Source organism: Coptis chinensis, chromosome 9 (genome assembly GCF_015680905.1).
Source record: "Coptis chinensis isolate HL-2020 chromosome 9, ASM1568090v1, whole genome shotgun sequence".
NCBI classification, from domain to species: Eukaryota; Viridiplantae; Streptophyta; class Magnoliopsida; order Ranunculales; family Ranunculaceae; genus Coptis; species Coptis chinensis.
In genome coordinates, this window is record NC_141464.1 from 84,731,661 (window position 1) to 84,751,720 (window position 20,060).

General features: G+C 37.7%; 3 protein-coding genes and 1 pseudogene across 5 annotated transcripts; 2 read left to right on the forward strand and 2 right to left on the reverse strand.

Moving 5' to 3' along the window:
* Positions 1-1,437: 1,437 nt before the first annotated feature.
* Positions 1,438-2,981, forward strand: LOC147479031 (uncharacterized). Its single transcript, XM_086583921.1, has one exon. The coding sequence runs from the start codon at positions 1,551-1,553 to the stop codon at positions 2,979-2,981; it is 1,431 nt and encodes a 476-aa protein (XP_086440047.1). The 5' UTR covers positions 1,438-1,550.
* A 133-nt stretch (positions 2,982-3,114) lies between these two features.
* Positions 3,115-6,892, forward strand: LOC147479032 (uncharacterized). 3 transcript variants are annotated; one of them, XM_086583923.1, is made up of 9 exons: positions 3,115-3,364; positions 3,492-3,792; positions 3,984-4,028; positions 4,118-4,197; positions 4,323-4,387; positions 4,477-4,543; positions 4,663-4,779; positions 5,476-5,548; positions 6,657-6,892. In XM_086583923.1, exons 2-9 carry the CDS (start codon positions 3,787-3,789, stop codon positions 6,687-6,689), a joined length of 486 nt encoding a protein of 161 aa, XP_086440049.1. In that variant the 5' UTR covers positions 3,115-3,364; positions 3,492-3,786; the 3' UTR covers positions 6,690-6,892. The 3 variants fall into 3 exon arrangements, with proteins under 3 accessions (XP_086440049.1, XP_086440050.1, XP_086440048.1); XM_086583924.1 differs by having other exon boundaries at positions 3,224-3,364; positions 4,666-4,779; XM_086583922.1 differs by lacking the exons at positions 3,115-3,364; positions 6,657-6,892 and adding an exon at positions 5,985-6,226 and having other exon boundaries at positions 3,595-3,792; positions 4,666-4,779.
* A 952-nt stretch (positions 6,893-7,844) lies between these two features.
* Positions 7,845-11,491, reverse strand: LOC147479033 (uncharacterized). Its single transcript, XM_086586321.1, has 6 exons — positions 11,452-11,491; positions 10,584-10,954; positions 8,949-9,201; positions 8,700-8,854; positions 8,292-8,565; positions 7,845-8,200 (listed from the first exon to the last, which is right to left on the reverse strand). Exons 1-5 carry the CDS (start codon positions 11,489-11,491, stop codon positions 8,479-8,481), a joined length of 906 nt encoding a protein of 301 aa, XP_086442447.1. The 3' UTR covers positions 7,845-8,200; positions 8,292-8,478.
* On the reverse strand, positions 7,989-8,456 carry LOC147479034 (acetylajmalan esterase 1 pseudogene; annotated as a pseudogene).
* Positions 11,492-20,060: the final 8,569 nt, after the last annotated feature.

Below are 20,060 nucleotides of genomic sequence, written 5' to 3' on the forward strand. Positions count from 1 at the left end.
CAAAAATACAATGCATTCCCACAAAGGAATAAGCTGGTTCAACCTTCCGAAGTAGATGGTCAGAATCACTTACACTCAAGCTGAAACTTGTATGGTGACTAAAAGCTTGGTTGAAGTCACGTAGATCCTACATTGAGGGGCACAAAATTATTATATACATGACAGAGGAAAATACAACTGCTATCCACAGATTCAAGGAAGAATAAAACAACATGTTAGTCAAAGTCTTGTCAATGGAAGGATTCTGATGAAAACACACGTACATGTAACAATGCAGACATACCCTGCTAGAGCTCCAACTTTCTCACCCCAAATCTATGTCCTACTGGAGCATGTGAGAAGCATTGTTTACACTTTATTAATAATAATCAAAATAACAAGCATAATATCTAATAATTACATGTGAGAAGCATTGTTTACACTTTACCTGTGTGCATGTGTCAACGAAACAAGGGAGATTGTCGTACTAGCATTTCTCCCTCTAATAGGGCTTCAATAACTTCAAACTCAGCACCCTTATAGCTTACCTAGTAAGGAATCGAAACCTTGGCCGGCACGGCAACACCACTCCACTGTTTTCTCTTTTTTCCTTTTCATTTACTTGTTATTGATTTCTCCTTTTTAGGGCATCGGGGTTTAGATGAGCAGCTAGAGCAAAAAATATCCCGCTTAAATTTTCGTTATTTCCCGCTTAAGTTTTTGTTATATTTTTAGCAAAGTGATTTTTGTTTTTGACAATTTAATTATTTTCCCTTTTTGTTTATCAACTCTATAACATATACACAAGTGTTAGAAAATATACAATAAACGTTACATAATATTTACCAACGGATACTTGTATTGCTAACGGTTACTAAATGTTGGTGCATTAACTAACCGATGTATGTGTTGGTAATGAAAAATCCCAATGGTTGCAAAATAGCCCAAATGGTGTAGTGGAGGGGATATTAGAACAACTAGTAGAGCACCTATGCTCACAAATACTATCGGTGACCTCCAATCCAATGGTAGGGAAAGTTTAAACTTTGACTGCCTATTGAGAAAAATTATTGAATTATTGGTTAAAGTATATATCAGTTTAAGATTATAATGTAATTTCATATTGGTTATCCAAACAAAAATTAAAGAGATAGTAAACTCGTTCAAGCATCTTAAACATTGAAATAAGACGATCCTTTTAATATAACCTATTACAAATCCATACTTAAAACAACATAAACCACCAACAGTCATTTCGAATGCGGTTTCTCAACCTCAGTCCAAAGCACATTAAATAAGCTTGATCGATAATAATTACAAATCAACTCACTCAACATATCCTCTATTCTACTATAATTACAAATCAACTCACTCAACATATCCTCTATTCTACTATAAATACACTCATTTGTGAAAGCTTTTCCAAATATTCATTATTTTTATTTAACTATGCATCAAATACTTGCATTCTAAATAATCAAAGTTGACAGCCCTCAAAAATTGATACCCCCAAAAAAACAAAAGCTCGTTTCACTTTCCTCTGTTTCAATTCCTGGCTAGTTACAGCTTCAATGTTTAAATCTTTATTCATTCCAGTAGTCAAGCGTTCATCTATCATATGCTGTTCTACATCATTTAGAAATCTAAGTTTATTTATAACAACCCCATGGACAAGAGTCGTTTCTTCAAATGCCCATTTGAAACTATTAATATCATCTTTTGTTCCAAATCTCATCATTTCATCTAAAGCATATTCTTTTCAACATTTAAAGACTGCCCCTTTTTGTTCTTCAACCTCATTTTGCTTAGAAAGTTCGACAGAGGAGAATTGTGTTGGTTTGGATAAGGTTTATGAAACTATTATGGGCAATTGTAAGCCGGAACAATGTATGGATGGGGCTCTTGACTTGGTTGGTGTAAAATTAACTACGGAATTGGTAAACGAGGTGCTTCGGAAACTTCATTTCGAGGAAAAGATTGCGTTTAGATTTTTTACGTGGGCGGGTCATCAAGAAAACTATGCACATCAACCTCAGACATTTAATGAGATGATTGATATATTGTCCAGCACAAAGTATAAGGTAAAACAGTTTCGAATAGTTTGTGATTTACTTGATTATATGAAGAGAAATGACAAGAATATGGTGCCTGTTGATGTGCTTCTTGTTATATTGAGGAAATATACGGAAAAACATCTGACACATCTTCAGAAATTTACGCACAAGAAGAAAATAAGGGTAAAGACTCAGCCGGAGATCAATGCGTTTAATTTGTTGTTAGATTCTTTGTGCAAATGTTGTTTAGTTGAAGAAGCCGAAGGCATGTTTCAAAAGGTTAAGAGCAGGGTGAAGCCAGATGCAAACACATATAATATCTTGTTCTTTGGGTGGTGTAGGGTAAGAAATCCTATGAGAGGAATGCAAGTATTGGAAGAAATGATCAAATTGGGTCATACTCCTGATAATTTTACTTATACTACTGCAATAGACACATTCTGCAGAGCTGGGATGGTGTCTGAGGCAGTTGCCCTCTTTGAGTTCATGAGGACTCGAGGTTCAACAATGTCATCACCCACTGCTAAGACTTACGCAATCATGATTATTGCTCTTGCTCAGTCTGATAGAATGGAGGAGTGCTTTAAACTTATAACAGATATGAGCAGTAGCGGTTGTCTTCCTGATGTTTCAACCTACAAAGAACTCATTGAAGGATTGTGTTTAGCTGGAAAGATTGAAGACGCTTACAAATTTTTGGAAGATATGGGGAGCAAAGGATACCCAGCTGATATTGTCACTTATAACTGTTTCCTTAAGGTTCTTTGCAACCTCAAGAAGGCAGATGAAGCACTTAAGCTTTATCTGAGAATCATTGAAGTGGGTTGTGTGCCTAGTGTACATACATTTAATATGCTGATAGCAATGTATTTTGAGGTTGGCCAACCAGATGGGGCATTTGAGACTTGGGATGAGATGGAGAGGAGGGGCTGTGCACGAGACATCTAAACTTACTGTGTAATGATTGAGGGGTTGTTTGCTTGTAATAATGTAAAGGATGCTTGTTTTCTTTTGCAAGATGTGGTGAATAAGGGGATGCAATTTCCGTAGCGGAAGTTTGACTCATTTCTTATGAAGCTTTCTGCGGTTGGTGATCTCCAAGCTATCCATAGACTTTCAGAACATATGAGGAGCTTTTACAACACTGCCATGGCTAGACGCTTTGCTCTTACCCAGAAGCGTAAGAGTATGAGTATAAGAAGAAACTAAACCAACATTTCTAAATGCAAACTCCCCTTGTTTCCAAATTTTTGAGGAATGAAGAAAGCGGTTGTGCCACCATATGCAAGCTTTCACCGCTATTTTACTAGTTGATGAGTATTTGTTTACTGGTAAGAACTATAAAGTAACAAATGCTCTTGCATTGCAGCTTCTCACAGCAGTTATGGTGCTGGAGCATGACTAAGTTCAAACAAGTTCTGCTTTTGGTAGGCCGTCTAATGCTATTAAATTCTTCAGGACTCGGAGCCGGTTGATTCACCTTTGAAATGCAGCAATTGTGTGTGCAATGAATGCAATCAGGAAATTCGAATATATTTTGGGAACAAGACACCCTACTTGTGGTTCTGCAAACTATGTGATGAGAGAGATTCTTTTTACTGCTCAGCTTTCTGACCATTCTTTAAAGTCTAATCATTACAAAGAAGTTCTTAACTCTGTAGCTATTCATCTCTGACCTGTTCCTGCACCAAAGATCAAGATCTGTGCCAGAGAAAACCTGGGATTGCAGGCATTGGAACCCGTTTTAGAGATCATGAAGGTAAATTTCAAAGTGATTCTTAGATGAAATATTGGCATTGAAACAAGATACAGTGTTGAACTACATGTATATAAGTGGTTATTAGAAGATGCTTACCTTTTTACTTTACTCGTGATTGTCTTAAGCCAGTCATTTCAAATTTTACTTTAGTCAAGAGTTATTAACTAGTAATTGTTAAATACTCCTGGCAGGTCCGATGTATTATAAGAAACATAGTTAGAGATTGGGCATCAGAGGTACTTATCCATCTCTATTTTTTCATGTGGGCCTCAAGGCTTTTATGTCCCTTTTTTCATTTCCGTTATACTATGCATATTCATTGCAGGGAGAGAAAGAACAGGATCATTGCTACACTCCTATTCTTGAAGAGCTTGATCGCCTATTTCCCAATCGATCTAAAGACAGGTATTCTAGTTTGATTCCTACTGTTATCTTTAGAGAACTATGGGAAACTGTTGTCTATTTTCCAAAGCATGTGAGCACATAATTTATTTATTTATTTTAGTTGACTAATTGAATAATTTTTATAGTCCTCCTTGCTGTTTAGTTCCTGGTGCTAGACTTGGGAGATTGACTTTGGAGATTTCATGCCTTGGTTTGTATCTAACACTGAATCAGTAGTAAATGGAAATCATCTTTTGCAATTTCCTTATAAATGGCTGTCTCTTTTATATTTCTAAACAGGTTTCATAAGCCAGGGAAATGAGTTCTCATACTATATGATGATCTGCTCTATGTTTATTCTAAACCAGTAAGAAGTCTGTGATTTTTTTTTTTAAAAAATATCTCCTTTGTATGCATCTTCTATATTTACATGGATTCCACTTTCTTTAAAACTGTTATTTTCTTTCTGTCTCTCTCTCCCCCCAGTAGCACTGAAACTGTTGGGGAGTGGACAGTTCATCCTTGGATCCACAGCAATTGCAATTCTCTTTCAGACAATGACCAACTTTGGGCCGTTTCATTTCCAGATATTCACCCTGCCAGGTATTCATACAAGCTTTCCTGAGGTTTCATTCAATCTCTGCTGTATATCAATATCCAAATACAATTCTTTAGGAAGAGGACAATAAGAAATTAAATCCAAATTGATATTGGAAACCAAAAAATTATTAGAAAACATCTGATCAATCCAAGTTAGTCTTCTCTGAGATAGCATACTTCTTGATCAAAATGCCTTGACGAATCAATCCACCTTTGAAATTTAAGTTTGGAAACCTGTTGAGGGCCACTTTTCTCAAAAAGCCCTATTTGCTTGAGAGAGGCACAACAATGTATATGAAAAGGACTGGTTGTGGGGCAAACACACTAGTGGCTTTACTAAGAGACACTCACATAAGGACAACCAGTTCCTAGTGGCTTTACTACGAGATGCTTGCAGATCATCTCATATTGAAATGGAATATGTAAATTATAACATAAGATTTTAGTTTCCTTTTTTTTAAATGAAAATGAAACTTATTAATTTTTCTTAGCCATTATGATAGAAGGCATTTTCAAAAACTTATTTTACAAGTCATATTTATTCTTTAGCTGGTTAACTTGCACTCCTTTGGTGTATGTCCTTGTAACCTAGTCTAATACATCTTCACATTTTTTTTATTCTGTTGTTAAAAAGAACATAAACATACACGTAAACATAAGAGCCCAGGATAGTAACTTTTGACTTACTTTTGTGAACAGTGCGGCATTACTGAAGGGTTTTCTATGTGTGGTGGGGACTTTGTTGAAGTATACAGTGATTCAAACCAGGAAGGTATGCCACATGATGTCGTCTTTTTCTTAATTTTGTAATATATTGCGGTATTGCCTATTGAAGCTGTTATTTTTTTTTGTTTGATATGTAATTTTGTAATATATTGCCTATTCAAACTGTTAGGAATTTTTGAGCACTATGAAAATCCAATGTGGCCAACCTATCCTGATTTCACCTCTGCAGTTATCTCTTAATACATGTCATTAACTTACATTTTGTCTAAACTAAATGTTTAAATTAGTGATATATTGGTGAGGCGCTCATAAATCCTATGAAACTAGGTCAATGGGACTAACTCACAGACCTCTCTCAGCAGATGCTTCTTTACTTCATTATATGAACTTTGAAAGAACACAAACATCAGTTTTTGTCTGGATTGTTTAAGACTAATGATGAGTCCTAGAATGACTTTTTTTGAATTCTGTGAATCGAACAGTCTGTACCCTGCAACACTGCCTCTGGGTGGATAGATGACGTATCTGAACTTGGTTACTGTTTTCCAGTGGTGTGTGCCATGGGTGTGACTTGATCCCACTTAAGGTATCATGAATGTGGTGAGGTGTGTACCTACCATCAGTTTGACCAATGATCTATTTCCAGTCTCTACAGTTTGAGCTTTTAGAACGACTGGTTCCCAACATGGTATCAAAGCAGTTTGAACCTAGGAGGTTGCAAGTTCAAGTCTGCTAAGTAGTTTTTACTAATCAGAAGTTTATTCAGCGGGATCTCTTGTTGTGTGTGCGTGTGGGGGGTGTTGGTTGACAGGCACCCCATTTGTATGTGTGATGAATCTTTCTTATATCTCTCTTAGGACCTGTTTCCTTTTATCTTTCTTTTTTTCTTTTATAAAGCAAGTAGCAAGGTTCCCAAGGTCAGGGCAGACCCTTGAGTGAGATTATAGAACGTCAACTATGCATGGGAACTTATTCTTTGGCTTCGGTGGTAAAATCATATGCTGAGTTCAGGGTCGGTTAGTATTTTGTAATTTTTTGTTTTTTTGGGTAGCATATATGTGGAGTCATTGTTGATAGTTTGTTAATTGATTGATTTAATTAGTATGATTGTTTTTTTGAGTTCATTATTTGTTTTGTGATTTTTTTGGAATTAGAGGATTTGTGGAGCGGCACTAGGAAATTATTGAGTGAAGTCATCGTCACTAAAGCTTGTTATTGTATTTTGAAGATTCGGGATTGTTTGGAAAATCGTATAGAAACTTGTAACCCTTAGTAAATCTGAATTTGTAACCCTCAAAACTTGTAACCCTTAGTAAATCTGAATTTGTAACCCTCAAAACTCTTTTGAAGTTATATGTATGGTTCAATGAATATAATATTTTTTTAGGCATTTGATTATGTTTATTTTACTCGTCAAATGGTATGAAAAAGCATTGGTAATTTTATTTGCTTCTATATGAAACCAGGAGGTTCAGGGCAGGAAAAAAATTAAAATAATTTTTTTTACCATATCAACACATTAGTAACAATTGTACACCGTTGCAAAGCAAAAAATAAATGTTAAAGCATTTATCAATAATTATTACAAATCAAAATGCGCAATGTTTTTTAATGGTTAGTAATTATGAATCTGCAACGGTTAATAACAGTTGGAAAATTTGGTTTGCAACGTTTTTTAACAGTTAGTAATTGTCACTCTGCAACGGTTAATAACCGTTGGAAAATTTGGTTTGCAACGCTTTTTAACTGTTACAAATATTTCCAACACTTTACCCACGCTCTATTTGCAATGCTTTTTAAGCATTGCAACAATTTGTCGTTAGTAATAGCCTGTTATGATGTAGTGGCGTCTATGGTATTCAGTCATTTTGAAATTTGGGTCATGACATTACCACTATATTTTTCGTTTGTGCATGATCACTTATACCTTGAAAGAATATATTTGAGGTACTAATATCAATTGCATGTGTAGGCAGCAACATCCTAACTAGTTTGGCTCCTTGCATGACTAACTTCACAACATATCAGGCGCGCAACTCGCAATTCACACACCCAATGAAATCAGGCATGTCATCTTAATTGTATCTACTTGACCCAAGAACCTCTTTTGGCAACTTCAAACCAGTACCGCAGTACGTCTTTGTGTAGAATGGTCAAGAAATGTGTTACGGAACTATGAAAACTTGCGAACATAAAGCTCATCTCCTTAATTCAATTAACGTGCCCCTCTAAGATCATAAAGAGTTACTAATGCATTCATGTAAATCATATAAATCACTAATAATAATGTAAAACCAGTTCTTAAAATAGATCAAACAATTTGAAGGTCTTAAATATCCTTAACAAATCAGTAGACAGGTGTTGAAACATCATTCCCTAAATCAGAAGCAAACTACTATGAGCTCCTACTTAAAACCTAACACGACAGTAAATTAAATATTGTCTAAAACCATAAACAAAAGACTAAATCTTTGTAACTTGAAGTCCTAAACAATGCACTCGAATACTTGACTTTTAATAAGCCAATCAGCCATACTCTGATATGCTTTTTCTGTCAAGTGAACTCCATCCCAATTTATATATTGATCTGGATCAGAACATGCAAAAACTCCTTCCATCCCGCACATACTCATCAAACTAAAGTTGTAGTCACCTCCAGTTCCGCAACATACTTTTAGAATAGACTTTGTTTCAAATCCTAAAATTCAGAAAAAGAAACGAAGTTAATATTAGAATTAATTCATTAGTACTTGACATTGCTTTCGGACATATTCAGTGTATAAACTTACCAAGTTGTGGAGCATTGGTAAGAACCCATTCAGCAGCTTGATAGTAATCAGCATACACTATTGCCACATTAGGGTACTCTAACCTTAACTGTTGCAAGGCATCTTGTAGATACTGATTGTGATACCTGGCAAAAGTGTTAAGACCCTTCAAACAACCTTTGTCATCGTAAGAAGTTGAATCGTTGTTTTAAAAGCGTAAAAGGTACATAGGTGAGCATCCAATTGGAAAATTCCCAGGAACAACTAATCGAGTAGCTCCAAGGTCAATCAGTTTCTGCATCCAGCACCCAATATCAAAGCAATTTCAGTTAGTCTTTTGCATGCTAGCTTAAATTAATTATACGTAGTAAATCAGCAATACATATATCTCCAAACAATATTATTGATATATATAATAAAAAATCTTACCTTGGCAACGTCTCTGATGTTGTTAACCACAAGAGGCACTAAAGCAGTGGCATCCTCGATGCTTTTACCTTGTAAAAAGGCATAGTTGTAATCATTACCTCCAGTTTCGCCCACCATGAAGAGAGACCCTTTGAGTATGTTATATGTCTCGCAATCTACAAATAACCAATAAAAGAAATAAATTAGTTATGAGACTGTACAAGTATTCAAAGTTCATATAAAATTCAATAGTATGATAAATCTCATTACTTTTGGCAGTCTCACAGAGGTTCTGGTAATGGGCCAAGAACCAATCCAGTTGAACAAGAAGAGAGCTATTGGTGACCGGTGAAAGAATTCCGTTCTGAAGCAAGACTGAAGTGTTAAGTGCTGTTGATCCTGCTACGGCAAAATTCACTCCATGATTGAATGAAACAGCAGGTTCACCAGGTTCCAGGTACGGATTCGGAGTAGGTAAACCAAGTTCCAGGTACGGCTTCGAGTAGTAAACCAAGTGCTTGTGCTGCAAAATCATCAAATTAATACACACGATAATGACTAAACTGTATCTACAATATAAGGTACCCAATGATATATCAACAAACGATTAATAAGTGTCTTAGGGAAATCCATCTTGTGGTAGTTCAGTTATGGGTGCCAGTATTCTTGGGAGGTTCGTGTACCAAAAGCCTCCAAAGAATAGAGACGTTGATGTTTGTGAGAGCTCCTTTAATCCAATCCATCCAAATACTATTAAACCCAAATTTATTTAAAACAGCACACATATAGAAATTCTCCCAGTAGCTTTATCTTATGACTCCCCTCAATCTGGGTATCGTTTTTTGTCCTAACTTTCACGTCTGGTTTTGAATTCTTTTGCTAGGCTCGTAATTAAAAAACAGACCCACCTTCTTATGATTATGATTACGAAAAGGTTACGACAACAGTCAACATACTCACCACGCATGGCAGTTCACAAACCCAAGAGTATACCATGCATGCAACATGTTAAAAAGGAAATTTTAAATAAACATACACTTACCAATAAAATCAATCATAAGACGACCATTGGAGCATCGACCAGTGGGTTCACCAATAAGTTTCTGACCATAAGGGTTGTGGGCGCAAGGAGAGCGTGGACCAGCAGGCTCAAGGATCTGATTTCCAGTATCTGAAATTGAGTCGCCAAACTGAAAAATCCCATCGTACTTGCATCTTTGTGGTTCTGGTTGTGGTCTAAGGGGGCGTGGCTGTGTTCTTGATCTGTGGGTACGTGCATCACATTGAAGAAGGGCAATAAAAAAACTTGACAGAACCAAAAAGAGAACTAAACTTGTCTTCGCCATAATTGAACTAAGATTTAATATTGGTACGGTAGAGGGTGAAGCTTGTATTTATATAGACATAAGGGGTGTCCTAATTTTAAAAGGATTATACACTCATTAAAATTCGTTGTCCTCGAATTCTCCCTAGATGACAATTAGGATTTAAAACTTCTACTTGGAGTGGTCGAGTGGAATATTCCAGTAGATAATTTGGACTTTTAGGTCCAAACGTGATAGACCAATTTTAAATATTGTGACTGTCTTTCATCTCCACGACTCTAAATGTTTCCCAACTTTGCCGAATATTATGAAGTAGAGAGAAAATCTGTGCCTGGAATGTCCATTTTTAGTTCTACCGTGTAAAAGTCTTTAAAGCAGGGAATGACACTACAATCCCTTCTGTGTTGCTAACAAAAGTACTACGTAATGTTAGAAGTAAAATACGCGATAAAAATTCTATCCCGAGTAGTACTAGACTTGGCCAACAAATCTGCCGCTCTATTCTTTTCCATATACACGTGGGACACACTAACCGCCTCCAGATGGCTTCCACTGTATCGAGGCAGTACCAAGGACTTACCTCCTGTCTGTTTATCACTTGGACAGCTCTTAGAGAATTGGATTCAACCAGAATCATATTACAGTTCACACTTAGAGCTGCCAGAAGACCCGCCTCTATTCCTTTTATCTCTTGGATAATCACCGAACGTAAGTTCACATTACCCATGTATAAGAGTATAGGAGACCCCTCATGGTTCCTCAAAATACCACCATATCCGGCACAGTCTTCAGTCACCGATCCATCAGCATTAATCTTGACGAACCCAAATAGTGGTTTGGTCCACTTAACTAGCTCATACGCTCGCTGCCTTATGCTGATCTCAATTCCAAGTCTCTTAATCAAATTCCTTTGTCGCCGACGAGGAGTCCTCGATGGACTTGATAACTTCGCTGCAAGTAAGTTTTCATCTTCTCAATGATGTATCTGCTAATCGAATCAGCAGTGTGAGCTTTGTTCCTAAACCTCCTGCTATTCCTCTCGTTCCAAATCCCATACACAGTTGCACAAATCATAACTCTGATTATCTCACTCGAGATCCGGGCCGTTCTAGTTATGCTAAAACCGCCACTCGGCCAGAGGATTCGCGCACCACTCCCAAACGTTAGTTTGTCTTTGACCACAGCCCAAATCTTTATTGTGAAAGCACAATTGAAGAAAAGATGCTTCAAACTTTCTGGAAGGTGCTTGTTACACAAACAACACTCTGAATGAGAGAGAAGTTTCCTATGAATCAGCCGATCTTGGGTTGCCAGGCATCCTGCAAATAGTTGCCAGGTGATGAAAGAATGCTTCGGAACATTGTATTTGCCCCACACCAATTTATACCAACCAACCTTTTCTCTCATCTTCTTGATGGACATATAAGCTGACTTTGTGGAGAACCTACCTGAGCTTGTAGCAGTCCACACTACCAAGTCTTGAGCCATATTGACGTTGATGGAAGTCTGCAAGATTTTTTATTTTAACTCACCGTCTGGCAAGTTGAGGACCTTATCGTTCCAAGTACCGTTCGTGATCAGATCACTCACTTTAGCATCATCTGGTTCATGGATGAAATTTCTAGCTTGTGCATTGTGAATAAGCAACATAGAGGATATCTAAGGATCATGCCATAAACTTGTACCTTCCCCGTTAGCAATCAAGCATCTAATATACTTTCGAGCAATCTTCCTATGTTTCAGGATACTCCTCCAAACCCACGAACAATCCGAAGGAATCTTCATAGTCCAGAAATGTTTCTATCGAATGTGGTACTCCCAATTCCACTTCGTCCACAGAGTTAGTTTCATCCTTAGTAGCAACCTTGAACACCAACCCACAGTATGCTGCTTTGTTCCATACCCTAGGATCAATAATACTCAGCCCACCTTCCTCTTTATGCAACCTCAAAGTTGCATGACTAGCTTTATGCATCTTCACTTGCACAGAATCTCCAGACCACAGAAATCTGTTACAGAGTTTAGCAACCTTGTCCAAAACACCTACTGAAAGGATAAAAGTCTTCGCCCAATATATATGAAAAGAGGATAGGATAGACTGTGTGAGCTGTAATCTGCCCACATAAGATAAGGACCTGTTCTTCCAGTTGGACATTCTCATGGTGATTTTTTCAATCAATGGCAAGCAATCCTTGGTACTGATTCTAGCTGTAGTGAGCGGCAACCCCAGACATTTGATGGGAGGGGTGGCCAGTTGAACCCCCAATAAGCGTTAAGTCTCTACTGGTCGCCTCAACTTGGTCCCCACTCCCATTTATCTTTCGACATTATGATCTTCAGATTTTAACTGCTTAGCAAGCATATATTGTAAAGTTCCCATTTTACTTGGAAAACATTTACATGCAAATTAATGGAAATGAAGAATTAAAATTAAAAAAGAGTTCAGAAACAACAGAAGAAAAGATTTCATTTCGAAATCAGAAAATTTATTGCTATAGAAGTTTATTTTTGGTAACCTAATATATAGCAATTTTTTTCTTTTTTTTGGGGGTAAACTAATATACATCAGGGTTTTTTTTTTTTTTTTTTTTTTTGGTAACCTAATATACACCATTTTTTTTATAACCTAATATAAAATGTCTCTGACATAATCATGTCAGTATTTGAAACCTGGAAAATGTCGACAATGTGCTGCACGGTCCCCGAAAGAATCCAATCTACTCGTTTTGCAAACAGGGCATAAACCACCGTCAGAGTACAAATGAATCATGAGATGGTACCGGAGAATAGAACGATACTCCACCGGCGACGTACACTATTCAAGTTCCTCCATCGGAATAACAAGTAGAAAATCCTTTACGTGTTCCGACTGCAAACATCCCATGACTACTTTTTGACGACCAGATAAATCAAACTCCCTCTTGAGACCTGCAACAATCCTACCGTAGAACGGTTCTGCCAAAACTTGTTGTGGTTTTGAAGGGACGTTAACATTTACAACCAGAGAATTGAGGTCAAAATCGGGTAGGTAGAGACTTAATTAATGCACTGCTAGCAACATCAAGAATCTCATCCAAAGACACTGGACCACAACTCCTAAGAATGTGGTTCTGAAGCTTAGAAGTCTAAAAATGGGATGCCACAAAAGCAAATGTTGAGACATCAGCGGCACAATAAATACCTAAACCACCCAGAGGTAATGGGAGTGTCGATAAACGCCACTCCAAATTGCCTCAGACATCAGTTTTTTTTTTTGATAACATAATATACACAATTTTTTTTTGGTAACCTAATATACACCATTTTTTTTGGTAACCTAATAAAAAATGTCTCTGACATAATCATGTCTGTATTTGAAACTTGCAAAATGTTGACAATGTGCTGCATGGTCCCCGACATAATCCAATCTACTCTTTTTGCAAACAGGGCATAAACCACCGTTAGAGTACAAAGGAATCATGAGTCGGTACCGGAGAATAGAACGATACTCCACCGGCGACATACGCTTTCCAAGTTCCTCAATTAGGATAGCAACTAGAAAATCTTTTACGTGTTCCGACTGCAAGCATCCCAGGACTGCCATTCGACGAACAAATAAATCAAACTCCCTCTTGAGACAAGCAACGTCTTGAGACAAACAAATAAATCCTACCGTAGAACGATTCCGCCAAAACGTATTGTGGTTTGGAGGGGACGGTAGCATTCACAACCAGAGAATTGAGGACAAAATCAGGTAGGCAGAGACTCAGTGCACGACTAGCAACATCAAGAATCTCATCCAAAGGCATTGGACCACAACTCCTAAGAATATGGTTTTGAAGCTCAGAAGTCTAAAAACGGGATGCCACAAAAGCAAATGTAGTGACATCAGTGACACAATAAATACCTAAACCACCCAGACATAATGGGAGTGTCGATAAACGCCACAAACAAATTGCGAAGACATCATTTTTTTTTTTTTGGTGACATTATATACACAATTTGTTTTTTTTGGTAACCTAGTATACACCATTTTTTTTTTGGTAACCTAATAGAAAATGTCTCTACCATAAGCATGTCGGTATTTGAAACACGGAAAATGTCGACAATGTGTTGCATGGTCTCGAAAAGCATCCAATCTACTTTTTTGCAAGCGGGGCATAAACCACCGTCATATATGGTACAAAGGAATCATGAGATGGTACCGAGAATAGAACGATACTCCACCGGCAACATACGCTGTCCAAGTCCCTCCATTTGAATAGCAACTTAAAATTCTTTAAGTGTTCCGACTGCAAGCATCCAATGACTGACTTTTGACGAGAAGATAAATCAAACTCTCTCTCAAGACCAGTAACAATCCTACCGTAGAACGCTTCCGGCAAAACAGTTGTGGTTTTGAGGAGACGGTTGTATTCACAACCAGAGAATTGAGATCAAAATCGGATAGGCAGAGAATCAATGCACTGCTAGCAACATCAAGAATCTCATCTAAAGGCACTAGACCACAACTTTTAAGAATGTGGTTCTGAAGCTCAAAAGTCTAAAAATGGGATGCCACAAAAGCAAATGGGGAGACATTAGTGGCACAATTAATGCCTAAACCACCCAGACGTAATGAGTGTCTATAAACGACACTGCAAATTGCAGAAGGCATCATTTTTTTTGGTAACCTAATATACATCTGTTTTTTTTTTTGGTAACCTAATGTACATCCGTTTTTTTTTGGTAACCTAATATAGATTAGTTTTTTTTTTTGTTTTTTGTTTTTTGTTTTTTGTTTTTTTTTTATCGTAACCTAATATACACCATTTATTTTTTTTTGGTAACCTAATATACCTCAGTTTTTTTTGTTTTGTTTTGGTAACCTGTATACACCATTTTGTTTTTTTGATAACCTATTATAAATTGTCTTTGACATAATCATATCGGTATTTAAAACCTGGTAAATGTCGACAATGTGATGCACGGTCTCCGAAAGCATCCAATCTACTATTTTTGCCAACAGGGCATAAACCACCGTCAGAGTACAAAGGAATCATGAGACGGTACCGGAGAATAGAACGATACTCCACCGGCAACATACGCTGTCCAAGTTCCTCTATCGTAATAGCAAGTAGAAAATCCTTTACGTGTTCCGATTGTAAACATCCCATGACTGCCTTTTGACGAGTACATAAATCAAACTCTCTCTCGAGACCAGCAACAATCCTACCATAGAACGCTTCCGCCAAAATGTGTTGTGGTTTTGAAGGGACGGTAACATTTACAACCATAGAATTAAGGTCAAAATCGGGTAGGCAGAGACTCAATGCATTGCTAGCAACATCAAGAATCTCATCCAAAGGCACTGGATTACAACTCCTAAGAATGTGGTTATGAAGCTCAGAAGTCTAAAAACGAGATGCCACAAAAGCAAAATATAGAGACATCGGTAATAATAAATACCTTAAACCACCCCCTCGACAGAATGGGAGTGTCGATAAACACCATCGCAAATCGCCCGAAGCCATCGTTTTTTTTTTTTTTTTTTTTTGGTAACTTAAACTGCATTTTTTTTGGTAAGCTAATATAAAATGTCTCTGACATAATCGTGTCGGTATTTGAAACTTGGAAAATGTCGACAATGTGCTCATGGTCCCCGAAAGAATCCAATCTACTATTTTTGCAAACAGGGCATAAACCACCGCCGAGTACAAATGAATCATGAGTCCAGATCGAGAATAGAACGATACTCTACCGGCAACATATGCTGTCCAAGTTCCTCCATCGGAATTGCAAGTAGAAAATCATTTATGTGTTCTGAATGCAAACATCCCATGACTGCCTTTTGATGAGCAGATAAATCAAACTCCCTTTCGAGACCAGCAACAATCCTACCGTAGAACGCTTTCGCCAAAACGTGTTATGGCTTTGAGGGGACGGTTGCATTCACTACCCGAGAATTGAGGTAAAAATCGGGTAGACAGAGACTTAATGCACTGCTAGCAACATCAAGAATCTCATCCAAAGGCACTGGACTACTACTCCTAAGAATGTGGTTCTGAAGCTCAGAAGTCTAAAAACTGGATGCGACAAAAGCAAATGTAGAGACATCAATGGCACAATAAATACCTAAACCACCCAGACGTAATGGGAGTGTCAATAAAGGCCACTTTAAATTGCCAAAGCCATCATTTTTTTTTGGTAACTGTACGCACAAAAATATGTACCTAGGTCTATGCAATTGATTTTAGAGTCGCCACTTACTTTATTAAGGAAAAGTTGAGCCTATGTGAAGGACTAGCCCTCGAAACTAGATGATTATTGGGTTCGGGAGTCAAGGTACGTTGTGGGAAGGTGTTAGGCACCCACACTCGCCTGGTAAAAACCAGCCTTACTTCTATTGAGGTGTAATGTTTTGAGATAGGTGAATGAAGAAAGCTTGAAATTTTATTGCCATGTTGGATGATCTTCACTAAATTATTTAAAGACCTAATAACTATATGCTATATAAAAAAAAAAAAAAAAAAACCTAATATGCAATGCTAAATGAAACAAAAGAGAAAAGAAAGATGTCACCTTGTTTGGAATGTTGCCTCATATTGATTGTAGATTGATTGATTGATTGTTGATCTTGATTGATTGTTGATGAATGATGATGATGAATTTGATTTTGAATTGACAACTTTGATTTTTGGATTGAAACAGGTGATTTGAGAGAAGAAACAACTTTTGATGAAATGGAGCTTCTACTCAAGATTGAACTAGGGGAAAAGATGACTAAAATGAAGAACTAGAAAGAAAGATTGAAGAACACTCAAGAAACTGAAGAACACTAAAGAAAAGACTACTAGGCTATTAGCTATGAATAACTAGCTGAAGATGTTTTTTGTGGGTGAATGAGACCCCTATTTATAGTTTTTTGGGATGGATTTCAATATGGTAATGATTTTGATCTAATGGCTGAGTGTTGATGAAGAAAAATCCAATGGCTTGATATCTTTCTGGATGCACCTCCTAAATCTGGCCCTTGATTCAAGAGGTGGGATAAGGGTGCGATCTTGGCCCCTCGATTTTTGGATCTTTTAGATGGATTAGGGCAAGCAAATGATGAGACTTCGGTTCTTGAGTCTAAATATTAGATTGAATTGATCCTTTGATTAGAGATCAACTACCAATAGTCTTTTGATTAGAGACTAAAACTACATTTTTCTATAATATGAATTCAATCGATAGATTTAAAGAACAATCCTACGACCTTTATATAGGTCCAAACCCTAACAGTTTCCTACTATAACTAGGAAACAATATTCACAATATTCTTTAAATAGTAATTTACTTAAAATAAACTCTTAAGGCACATAGGTGTGTGATGCGCGTAGAGCTCTAGCTGTCTGTCTGGTGAATGGTCTGGCAGTTGGAGTTGGTGTCTCAACATCCCCGCGCCCTTCAAACAAGGCTTGACTGCAAGGCTTAAGCTGAGGAAAATGCTGCATCAGTTGTGAAAAATCTTCCCAAGTAGCCTCGTCTGATGAAAATCCTTCCCATTGCACTAACCACTCCGTTGTACCTTCATTAGTGAGCTTCGTCTCTAAAATTTGGTGTGGAATCCAAGTTGTACTGTCTGGCTGAATTGGTAGGTCATCTGAAACAGGTTGATTTGCCCCCAAGGACCTCTTTAATAAAGAGACATGAAAAACTGGATGAATCTTGCAACCTGATGGTAACTATAATTTGTATGCCACAGCTCCAATTTTCTGGATAATTTTAAATGGTCCGTGAAACTTTGGAGATAGTTTAGTATATGCTTGAGAGGCAGTAGTTGTTTGCCTATACTTCTGTAATCTTAAGTAGACCCAGTCATCTAACTTAAACTCTCGTTCTGTTCGCTTGGTGTCTGCCAAAATCTTCATACGCTCTTGAGCTGCAATCATATTTTTCTTTAGAATCCTCAAGGTCTCATCTCTGCTACGTAGGTTTACGTCTATGGCATGAACAGCGGTTGTGCCTGGTATGTGCTGTAGAATCGAAGGTGGAGTTCTCGCTATAAACCGCCTTCAAATGGAGTCATCTTGATTGTAGCTTGATATGTACAATTATACCACCATTCTACCCATGGAAGAAATGTAACCCAAGTAGGCGATTACGTCACCGCTAAAACATCTTAGGTAGCATTCCAAAAATTCTATTTGTTACCCTCCGTTTGACCGCCGATTGTGGGTGATATCTTTGAGGCTGCGACACAACTTAGTGTTTTGTAACAAGAAAAAGACTCCCAAAAATTACCTATAAATATAGGGCCACAATCACTTACAATTGACCTAGGAGGTCCATGAAGCTTGACCATGTCTCGAACAAAAATCTCAGCAATCTTGCTTGCAGTATAAGGATGTGCAATAACGCTAAAATGAACATATTTAGAGAGCCTGTCAACCACCACAAGAATGACTGTTTTGTTCAGCGAACGAGGTAGACCTTTGATGAAGTCCATAGATAGGTCAATCCAAACATCTTCAGGTACTGGTAGTGGATTAAGTAATCCCGGAGGAGCCATGGATTCTACCTTGTTTCTTTGACAAATATCACAATGAGCAATAAAAGCTTTAATTGAAGTCTTCATTCCTTGCCAGGAAAAACTTGTTTGAAGTCGCTTGTAGGTCCTTAGAAACCCGTGAGTGTCCTCCTGCTAGAGAGACATGGAATTCTTCTAGCAATTTGTCACACCACAAGAATGTGGGGCTACTACCAATCTTCCTTTATAGAGCAAGGTGTTAGCCTCATAAGTGAAGAACTTACGTGAAGATGGATCTCGCTTTGATGGCTTCTATTAAGGCTTGCATGGTAGGGTGGGAAGAACATTACTATTTCTACAACCGTCAAAGATAGGCCGGAGAGTGCGAGTACTTCATCGACTTGAGGGGACCTTGACAAAGCATCTGCAGATTGATTGTGCTTGCCAGGGCGGAAACATATCTCATAATCGTATCCTAAAAGTTTAGATACCCACTTTTGCTGCTCTAACGAATTTAATCGTTGCTCGTTGAAGTATTTCAATGTTCTATGCATGGTCTGTGAAGATCTTGAAATGTCATCCCAGCAGGTAGGGTCTCCACTTTTGTACCGCGGCAATGACTGCCAGCATTTCCTTGTCGTAGATAGGTAGAGACAGATTTCTTCCTGCTAATGCCTTACTGAAATAAGCAATTGGCATGCCCTTTTGCATTAAAGCTGCACCCAAACCATTTCCTGATGCATCGCATTCAATATAGAATTCCATGGTAAAATCTGGTAATGCTAACACTGGGGTTGTGGTAAGAGCAAGTTTAGGTCATTAAATGCAACAGTGGCAACAAGACTCCATTCATACGAATCCTTTTTAAGCATCTGAGTGAAAGGGCCGCTAATCTTGCTATAGTCCTTTACGAATTTTCTATAATACCCTGTCAACCCGAGGAACCCACGAAATTCTTTGATGTTGGATGCAAGTGGCCACGGTCACTATGTTAATCTTTTCAGCGTCGGCGGAGACACCGGTTGCATCTATAATGTGCCCAAGATAGGCAATAGAGGATTTATTTAAGCGAACACTTAGATCGTTGACAAATAGTTTGTGTTTTCGCAATATTTCCAATACTTTGTGGAGGTGTAGCACATGTGAGGACTCGTCCTTGCTATATACCAATATGTCATCAAAGAAAACCAATACGAACGGTCGAAGATAGGGATGAAACAACTCGTTCATCAAGCTTTGGAATGTTGCTGGTGCGTTAGAGAGGCCAAAGGGCATAACTATGAATTCATAGTGTCCATCATGGGTCCTAAATGTTGTCTTAAGAATGTCACTGTCATGTACCCTAATTAGATGATAGCCATCCCTAAAGTCGAGTTTAGAAAATATTGTGGCATTGTGAAGTTCATCCAATAACTCGTCCACAACTGGAATTGGAAAACAATCTTTGATGGTGATGGCAGTAAGGGCTCTATAATCGACGCATAAACGCCATGAGCCGTCTTTTTTCTTGACTAGTAAAATGGGAGAAGAGAATGGGCTGGAGCTAGGTCGAATAAAACCTGACATGTGGAGTTCTTTAACAAT